The sequence below is a fragment of the Pinus tabuliformis genome, chromosome X, assembly GCF_031772625.1.
Source record: "Pinus tabuliformis cultivar Carrire ecotype Pingquan chromosome X, CPIR1, whole genome shotgun sequence".
Classification (NCBI taxonomy): Eukaryota; Viridiplantae; Streptophyta; class Pinopsida; order Pinales; family Pinaceae; genus Pinus; species Pinus tabuliformis.
The window spans coordinates 49,418,691-49,428,776 of NC_142308.1; the positions used below are offsets into that span (position 1 = coordinate 49,418,691).

Below are 10,086 nucleotides of genomic sequence, written 5' to 3' on the forward strand. Positions count from 1 at the left end.
TACAATATAAATATAAATATCTTAACAATAATGAAAATTTCAAAATATATATATAATGTTAATTGGGTTTACTTGAGGTGACTGGGAGTAGTCATGGTATACTCCTTATAGAAGTTCAATTCAAATAAGTTACATGTTGAGCTCATATCAATTAGGTCTTGAAAAATATCTGACCCTTAACTACAATTTCTGCAAAATCTAAATGGATAATCTTATTACAGAAAGCATTAATGTTTTCTTAAAACCATTTAGTCAGATTCTTAAATAAGCCTAAAGCTAAGTTTTAGAATCAGATCGTTGCATTTCAACGATTTCTTGGAAAGTATTCCGTTGGAACTGAAATGAATCATATTGCATGGAAGATTGGAGTAAAATCAATCATATTGCGTGGAATATTGGGGTAAAATTATTGTAAGCAATGATCAAAGAACATCTGTATTAAGTCATGTAAAAGAATGAAAATGCTTCAGCAACCAAATCATATATGCTCTAAAGCACAGAATACCAAAATGTGTACCCATGCCACCAGATGGAAAGTTTTCGTCCTATTGAAATATTTTTATCCTCGGAAGGAAGCACTAATTGAGCAAATCATAATCACTAATTGAACAATCATAATTTCTGACCTAACTGCTTGAGCAATCATAATCCTGATCTAAAACTTTGATCCATCATAATCCCTGACCTAACTACTTGAGCAATCATATTCCTGATCTAATGTATTGTTACAAGAATCGCCAAAACTTTGATCAACCATAATCCCTGACCTAACTACTTGAGCAATCATAATCCTGATCTAATGTATTGTTACAAGAATCGCCAAAACTTTGATCATTCATAATCCCTGACCTAACTACTTCAGCAATCATAATCCTGATCTAATGAATTGTTACAAGAATCGCCAAAACTTTGGCTAGTCCACTAGGCTCACCAATTTGGTATATGCCAAGTGTTGCCTTAATCCAGGTCATGTGACTTTGATCTAGGACGCAAAATTATCAATGGCAGCACCGTTACATGTTACAAAATATTGCATAAACGTCAAGACATCCAATGCCTTTGCCTGATGACCCTCATACAAATCAAACTTTAAGGACTGACTGAATACAGCCATAATTGCAACACACCAAATTCCAACTCGTATTCATATGTTTTGCATCCAAACCATATACAAGGCAACCTTCCAATAAACCAAAGTTCTTCAGCTTAGTGAGTACAACCAATAGTTGCAACCACACCAAACATCATCCTAATGAAGATGATTTGCATCCCAATCCTACAGAAACACGATTTATCTTGAAATATGTGAAGAATCTCTTATGCTAGCATTCCATTTTCACAGTAGAAGCTACAGCATGTGCCCAAAACTTCAGATGTTCCTTCATGTCCACTCCTTCCTCATGTGGAGGAGGCATGTGCCATTTCAGCAGTGGTGCATCTTGTCTACATACCGACCAGGCCTCTGAAAGATAAGGCCTGCTTACAGTAGGTTTCCAAGTTGTCTCCTCCTGTTTACCTAATCTTTGCAATCCAGGAAGAATACTAACAACTCGAGGAGTTAAGTCATCCTTGCTAAATGTAAAACCAAGTTCTGAAAATCCTTTAAGTTCATCGAATTCCAGATCTGACAAACTTTTTGTGCTTCGTTTCCTTTCCCTATGTCGCGGTGCTGTTTGTTGAACTTCAGCCAACATTTTCGTCTGTGCAGGCACTTGAAACTCCTTGCCAGAAGAAATAGCATCCAGCTTTGGTGGTGCAGGCCCTCCAAACTCCTTGCCAGATGAAATTGTATCCAGCTTTAATGCTTTAAGTGCTTTAGGTATACTCACATGTTTGGTTTCCTGAACGCCAAAATGAAAACCAAATTAGATCCACTGAACTAGTTTACAGAAGTTTCAACCAATCGAATTGTTACTAAAGATATAATTCAGTAAACAAATAAATGTTCATATCAAAAGCATGTGGGAAAAACTACTTTTATAACTAATACTTCACTGTCTATGTAATTGTGTAACGCCCCAAAACACATGCCTTCAAAATAAAACATGGTGAACAATTACCGAAACAAGGGTGTTCCTCCAGAACTGAGAAAATAAATAACATAAAGATGTTGAGTTTATCTGAGCATACACATAAGAACAGGAGATCCCAAAGAACTTGTACAATTGTATACATGTTTATAAAGCAAAATTTGTTCCAAAAATGAAACAGCTGAATAGAGTTTCATATTCCAGCCCAAAATACACTAACCCAAAAATAGATTAGCCTCCTTTTCGCCCCCATTTTTCCAAACACTACAAATTGCAAAACATGGGCCTTCAGAAATTAAGGGCGTTCTGAAATTGAGAAACGAAATATCATAAATATGTTAGATTATCAGAGCGCACACACAAGAAGACGTGATTCCTAAGAACCTGTACAATTCGAATAGTATGTATTATTGTATATGCATTTGTATAAACTAAAATCTGACCCACAACTGGGAGAGCTGATCATGAGTTTCATCCTCCAGCTTAAAATATGCTAACCCAAAAATTGATTTGTTTCCCCGAGCGTTACAAAAACAGAATTATAAACTTTTCTAAGTGATCATATGCAGACCCATTAGAAAATTCCGAACATAGGAAGTTTAAAGGCATGATCGAGGAGGTAACATACAGGGGAAGTGCAAGTATTGGACAGTGGAAAAGAAACGGTATTGGATGCTTGTCACAATTCCTTCCAAGCACAAACAAGGCACTGAAAGCAGCGGTCCTCAACCTAAAATCACCTAGAGCATATGTTCTGACCCTATAATGATAGCTGATCTTTTATGTAAAATATCCAACTATGTTTCAGAGCTGTTGTCAAATGTCCTAAATGAAAATGTTATTTTGTAGGTTGAACTGCTATGCTGCAAAATCGAAGATGGAGAATTAAAAGACCAAAGCTACAGAGGTTTATTATTGGCTAATAAACAGGATTACAAATTGTTACATCTACGAAAAATAATTGAAATTCCAAGGAATGCAACTGTTTAGTAATTTTATAATTTATAATTGTCTCGTCATCTAGTCATGTTTAGAAAGAGACATTTATGCTAATAATCATGCACTAAATTTTGGTTTTTTAAGAAGAATGCTCGCAGCGTGGTCTGTGGCATCCTTAATGTGGATTGGCTATTGAATCGTTTCTATATAGATGACGATCAAAGAAATTAGAGATTGAATCAACTAATATGTCTTTTGTTGACTCAATTCTCAAAGTTAGTCTCTGGTTCTTTTATACAGGAGCCAGAGGAAAAAGTTTTCTTGTAGGACAAACAAACCTAGATATGTCTGTGCACTAGGCATTTCATGATCTAGCAAGCATCAAAACAATGAAAAGTGCAAAAGAAAGTAACAAGGTAACTTTTAAGAAAAATGGGGTACAGCATTCAAAAGGACACTTTTACTCTTTATGGAGAGCTGAGAGCTCGGTGTTACTGGAGGGTAAATCACAAATAGGAGATGATTGGTACAGGGGTACAGTACAAATGGCCTGAGCGGTGATAGAGGGAATAGGGGTCTTTGCCCCAGAACCTGGTAGCTCTAGGACCAGGAAAACTGTTTCTGTTTTAGCAGTGACCTTAAGAGGTACATGGAGCAATGGCAGGAACCAGTGGAAAGGAAGACAGGGAGATACCATCTGCTGGAGCATGTATGGAACTACTTGAAAGGGGAATTCAAAGCAATTCCTCACAAGATTGAGAAACTGGAAGAGGCAGCGACTGCAAGCAAAAGGTAAAGAGTCAGGCTACTAGATACCATTGGAGACCTGGTCGCGGGACAGAGAAGAACAGACCACAACACGAAGTTCTCAGGGCCAAGGGCCTTGCCCTGTCGGAGAACTACACATCCTTCTGAGGGAATATTATGACAAGCTGGTGTACATCGAGGAAGAAATTCCTGCAGCTCAAAGCAACCAGTCAAGTGGGTCAGCACCACGAGTTCCTGCCTATCAGTCTCTTCAATTATTACAATCTGCTATAATTATCTTGATGTTCAGTCTCTCTTTAGTCAGTGACTAGAGCCAATCGAAATTCACAGACCTCGATGGTATGGGTTACAATTTTGAGTTGGTTGTTAGCAATTTGGTATAGAAATCTGCAGTTAGTATGGTTTTGATTATGGTCTGTGGTAAGGGCAATAATCCTATTTTTGAACAAGTTCTACTATGGCAGCCCTATATCCAGAGTGATACTTTCAAGAAATAAGCTAGCTAAAGTTATAGAGGGTTTTTTGCAACCAGTATATATTCATCTGAACTTTGTATCTATTAGGCATCAAGAGGGTGCAAATCTCTAAATGATTCAAAGTTTATATATATATATAATATATGTATAACCACTTAAATAAAGGTGACTGATACATGCAGATTGGCAACACTTTCCACCTTTAAAAACTAATGGCCAAGATCAGCATATATCAACCACTTATTGGTTGTTGTCAACTGTGGTTGCTGCTAGTTGACAGCAGAAGTTCATAGGGGGATTAGTATACCATGGTTGACCACGGTCGAGTGTCATTAATCTTGGTAGACTATTGTTGACTGTTGTTAACCTACTATAGTTGACTTCATTAACCTTAGTGTACAATAAATAAATATAACAAGAAAAAGGGCACTTCTGTTGGATACTGCAGACATTAGGTCCAGACTCCAATACTTTCCTCCGCAGTGTCGAGGAACCTTGCGAAGGAGATAACTGAAAATACAACCTGTCGGAACCTTACATTGGTGCAAATCATAAAAAAGAACTGCAACTCATCCTGTCTCCCATACTTCCCTCGTAATGTAGAGGATTCTTGCCAAGGAGTTCAGTGAAAACGCGACCTGTTGGAACCTTACTATGGGACAGTTCATAAAAGTGTAACTCATCCAATTATTCAGTGGGTACAGCTTAAATCTAATCTTCGAACCAAAATTCAAATATGCAGCTAGGACCATCATTTGAAATTTTGCAAACATATATATGTTGAGACAAGTACTTGGTTACAAAGGCTCAAGATAACATTTTGAAGGCTTAATCTAATGTACATATCGCGACTTCAAAAATTTCTGAAGAAAATTTTAGTTCAAAAAGCAGTCACAAAACCGCCATGTTGGCTCCATCCTGTTTCCAGTAGTTAAGAGGCTGCTTGTAGTACACTACAACCCTTCTCCCGCCTGTCGTAAACCATCCCAGAGTATCTTTTAACCTCCACAGCTTCTCTTCCCTCAATTATTTCCTTTTCCTGTCCCTTCTTCTTTTATTTCTCTCTTGCCTTCTCGTCGTAAATTTGTCATTTTACACACGTTTTTAAGAGCCTAGTGTTTCAATGGCTGCTACTATGAATTTGACAATTTCTGCTGTATCCTCCCCTGCATCTGACGCAAAACTCAAGTGAAAAAAAACTGCACACCAAGATTCAAAACTTAAAAGCAGTGTCATAGATCTTGGGCCTAAAATATATTAATCTTGGTTTTATAACCCAATACCGAAACAATTTATGTCCCCCTTCCTCCAAGGATAACACTAGGCTGATTTCTAGGGCTTATTTTCTTTACACTCAATAAATGGACATCACATGATCACCCTAAATTATGCTCGGGCCTGAAGTGTATTCATCTTGGTTGTAGAACCCAATACCGAAACAATTTATTTCCCCTCTCCTCCAAGGATAACAGTAGGCTGATTTGTAAGGCTTATTTTCTTTGCACTCAAGAAATGGACATAGCCCTAAATTATGATCTAACCCTGTTCAACTTATAATTCTAAATAAGTATGCTGGTCCTGACTCCTATCCTTCTGCTCTTACTATGTGGCATCAAAAAAGAACTAACAGATAATCTGCTTGTAAATTTGCAATTCAAAGCCAAGTTTAAATGCCTCTGTGCTAGTGTCCATATTCAATGACCTAATACCATCTGTATTCAATGCATGAGGAATTGATGGATCCCTCCAGTCCCACCCAAGCTGTAGAGCACATTGCTTCTCTCAGTGCTAATATCTCAATCAATTCAATCTCAGGATCAAGGGTTAACATGGGCATAACACAACGGATTAACAGTGATACAAGCGAGGCCTTCAAAAGTGCACTAATAGACTTTTACCATATACAGCCCACTCCCTGGAGTGCCTTTGTTCCATCTTTCCAGGTAAGATGATTTGGAAGGATAAATTGGATCACACTAGTTCATTGGGGTCGCTATGAGTAAAATCATAAGCAGTCACAATATGAAGATCGAAAATTGATTAGCAATTACAGACCTCCCAGGCAAAGGTGAGAATACGGATTTCCCTTACATGAATGACCTTTGCCAACACAAGATAAAACAACAGTTAAAAAACACATTGGGAGATATGATATCCATACGAGAGACTAGACTTAAGCAAAACTACTGAATGTTATCTGAACATATCATTAAAAACAACTACTACACCTCAAAAAAATTAATCTCAGGACTGCTATGAGCATAACAAGCAACAGTTGTGTGAATACAGCTACACCACCTCAAACAATTCAATATCAGGAAGGATATGGGCATAACACATGACTGTTGTGTGAATGGACACATATAGAGAAAAACAGAGCAGTTACCTTGATGAACAATGGTTGCAGGTTTGCCTGTGCACCCAAATCCAAGGAGCTGGGACCTTCTTTGCGCGCGGACAGTTTACCCAAATCCAAGCGCATATCCTCACTCAAAGACCTGCGGTGCCTTCTTTCAAACAAGCCCACACGAGTTTGTTGAAGTAGCTGGTGTTGTTTCTGCTCCTCCTCCACCATGTTTTTCGACTCACTGCTCTCTTCATCAATACTATCACTGCAACTCTGAGTAGCAGCAGCAGGCATTGAAGCAGACCACATTACATTGCCCCAAAACCAGAACTTCTCCATACTCTCCACCACGGCGGTGGCCATTATTGCCGTTGCCCTGAGAAGAAGAAGAACGTGTTGTAAGTCTCTTGTAATTCTTCTCCTTTTCAGTGGGCAAGGGCCCGCTCGCTGTTTGATTTAATCAATGGCCAAACAACCTACCAATCGGTCGGGAAGGGCTTATCACATGATTCGCGTGCAAAAGCCGGATCTATATGCATTATATATCGAAGTTTAATCTAATAAAGTTACGTTACGCCAGCTCTAATCAGTTTTAAAATTAAAAATTGTGCATTAAAGCACGCCTTTTTATTTTATTTATTTAATTTAATAAGAGGTGGCTGGACCATACCAAGTTGACTAGGTGTCAGACTAAACAATTTGAATAAAATTGCCCTCTTAATTGATTAAAAAAAAACAAAACAATCTATTTTCCATATTTCAAATTAAAATAATCAATATTTCCTTACTTTATTTTTAATAAAGTAACAAAACCATAAAATATTTAAATTATAATTTTATTTAATTTTTTTGAACTGGCAAAACAAATCCATCGATGTATATTGACTCGGCGTCCAACTACAAGTTCCACCCATTGCTACTTTATAAATTTTAGAAAGTTCTACGTATTTTAAATTACTGATAATTTTGTTTATCAATACTTTGAAATTGACTAAGCGTTCGCTTTGAGTTTCGAAAGTTCTACATTCTGATCAATTATAATTACCAACCACAAATTTCAAATGTCAAATCATATTATTCTACATTGACTAAGCATCCACCATGATTTGAGAAGGTTCCACCTATCTCTGGTTGTTAGAAAAAATTATCAATTACAAAATGTTTCACCTATTTTTTGGTTAATGACAATAAAAGGATCTCTACCAACCATTCTCGAAAGTTTGGATATTCATTTTATCACTTGTTAATCATTACAATTTAATTACCAACCATTTTTAAATCTCAAAAAATTTCAAATAAAATGATATAAAATTATTTTTTTAAGAATTGTTAAAACAAAACAAAAAATGGTGTATTTAAGTTTTTTGTGATTTATATGATGATGAACCACATTTTTTTTGTTTGGAAAGGTTGGTTAAAAAATTATTTTTTGTGATTTTTACCAAAAAAATTTGCTTAAAACAAAAAATATTATTTAATAAATAGTCTATTGGAAAAATCAATTGTAATTTCATATTATTGGTAAGAATCAAAGAAGAGTTAGTATATAGCTTTGTTTGGGATTGGCAAGAATCAAGGAAGAGTCAGTACATAGCCTTGTTCTGGAATGGACCTCTGGACTTGTTAAGACCAAACTTCCACACATAGCGTTTGGACCTCGGGACTAATTATAAGTATAATTATTATTTATTTTTGGAAAAAAATTATATCATTTAAACTAGTTAAATGGTATTTTATAAAAAGGTAAAGTTTTACTTTATCATATGTTTTTAAATTTTAGATTATTAGGGTAATTTCCCAAAGATATCTTTTTGGTAGATTTTGTTCAAATTTTAGCAAGGATTGTTTGAGTTTTGTTTGTAGAATTCAAGTGTTCTAGAGATTTTTAAATTATTTTAAATAATGAAAGATTCAAAATCTTCTTGAAAAAATATAGCATTAGATTTAGAGCAAAATAAAATTAGTTAGATTGTGTCTTTTCTTATAGATAAGGAAAATAAGATCTTAACCAATCAGAAATAGTTCCAAATCTTACTCCAAAACCAAAAAACAGTTTTAGTCTAAATATTATCCAAAAAAAACCAATATCCCGTATGGTCATCGCAGAGGCCACTTTCAAAAGATCCATATATTTTTTAACAATATTTAACTTTAAATTTAACATTAATTATATACATGAAACTAGATACTACTTTCAATTATAATTTAACCTCTTATCTTTTATAAACAACATATATAAATATAAAATTATATAAAATTGAATATTAATAGTTAAAATAGGTAAATGATCTTAACTTGAGTGGTTTGGTGAATAATTTGTTTCCCCAATTGCATAGATTCAAATTTCCAACTAGATATTACCTAATTTGGTGAATAATAGTATATTATCTTACCCTTCTATATCTGTGAGCATAAAGCATTCATCCATCTAAAAACATTGAGTCATTGTTACTCAAATACATTGTAAATGTAATTTAAGTATAAAAATATTAATCTCAAATCAAATCAATGATATGTATATAATTTGTAAAATCAAGTATATAATGAGATTTTCATTTCTAAAATATTTTTATTATTATTATTATTATTATTATGAATTTAAAGAAACTAGTATTTCATTGGGGTGGAAGAACATGAAGAGGAAGAAGGCGTGGTGGTCAACCCATCGTCATCTCAAGGAATAAGTGAGGGAGGCACGAATGTCGCCCTCCCCCACATGCGAGGCAGGTGTATTTAATATCAATGTGCCCTCAGCAATGAATGCCTACAATAAGGAAATCTACGAGACCAAGTGGAAATATAATGAAATTAGAATGAGTGATGTGCAGTCTTCTCAATATTCAATATTCCCTGCTTCATTATTTTTTTCTAGCAATTGAGGGATAACAAGTTTAGTCATGCACTTTGTTATGTTATCGTTCAACTTATCTGTACTTACCAATTTTCTCACAAAAGCTCAAACTCTTTGGGTGCTTTTTGGAGGATTTGAGGGGTATGGTTCATGCCCTCTTGGCCTAGACATCCCAATCTTCATAGTTCCTTCTTCCTAGGAGGCTTTGCATGTAGTATCAATTCTAATCTATTGGAGAGGGGAGAAGATTCACAAAGTGTCTAACATTTTGCAGGTGGAGCAATGCAAAGATACTGCTAATATCTCTTATGTTGATACTAGGTGGAAAAACTCTATGTTATGGCTTATTTTCCTAAATCTGCTTGTCCTACTTCAACTAAGGGTCAAGCTACTAGAAAGTGCTGGGATTTGTTCACTAGCTATTTTCCATTTGTTATAGCTTCTATTTTGGTTCTATCCTTATTATTTTATTATATTCTAAGTATTTCTAGTTTTCTCATGCTCTTCTAGTTTCCAGAGGCAGTTGGGTCTCTTTTTCTTGTTCTTGGACCTCTTGTTTTGTTGTGGTTGGAGACTATCATTGGTCTCGATTTTAGTTATGCTCCTTGAATTTTACTTGTCAAATTCAGGGTTGGGTCTGCTCTCCATTCTAATCTTTTTTCAATGGTTTCCTAT

The 10,086-nt window shown here is 35.4% G+C and overlaps 1 protein-coding gene across 1 annotated transcript; it reads right to left on the minus strand.

The window, feature by feature from the left end:
• Positions 1–512: 512 nt before the first annotated feature.
• Positions 513–7,064, minus strand: LOC149138276 (uncharacterized). Its single transcript, XM_089447944.1, has 2 exons — positions 6,600–7,064; positions 513–1,841 (listed from the first exon to the last, which is right to left on the minus strand). The coding sequence occupies exons 1-2, from the start codon at positions 6,921–6,923 to the stop codon at positions 1,323–1,325; spliced, it is 843 nt and encodes a 280-aa protein (XP_089304070.1). The 5' UTR covers positions 6,924–7,064; the 3' UTR covers positions 513–1,322.
• Positions 7,065–10,086: the final 3,022 nt, after the last annotated feature.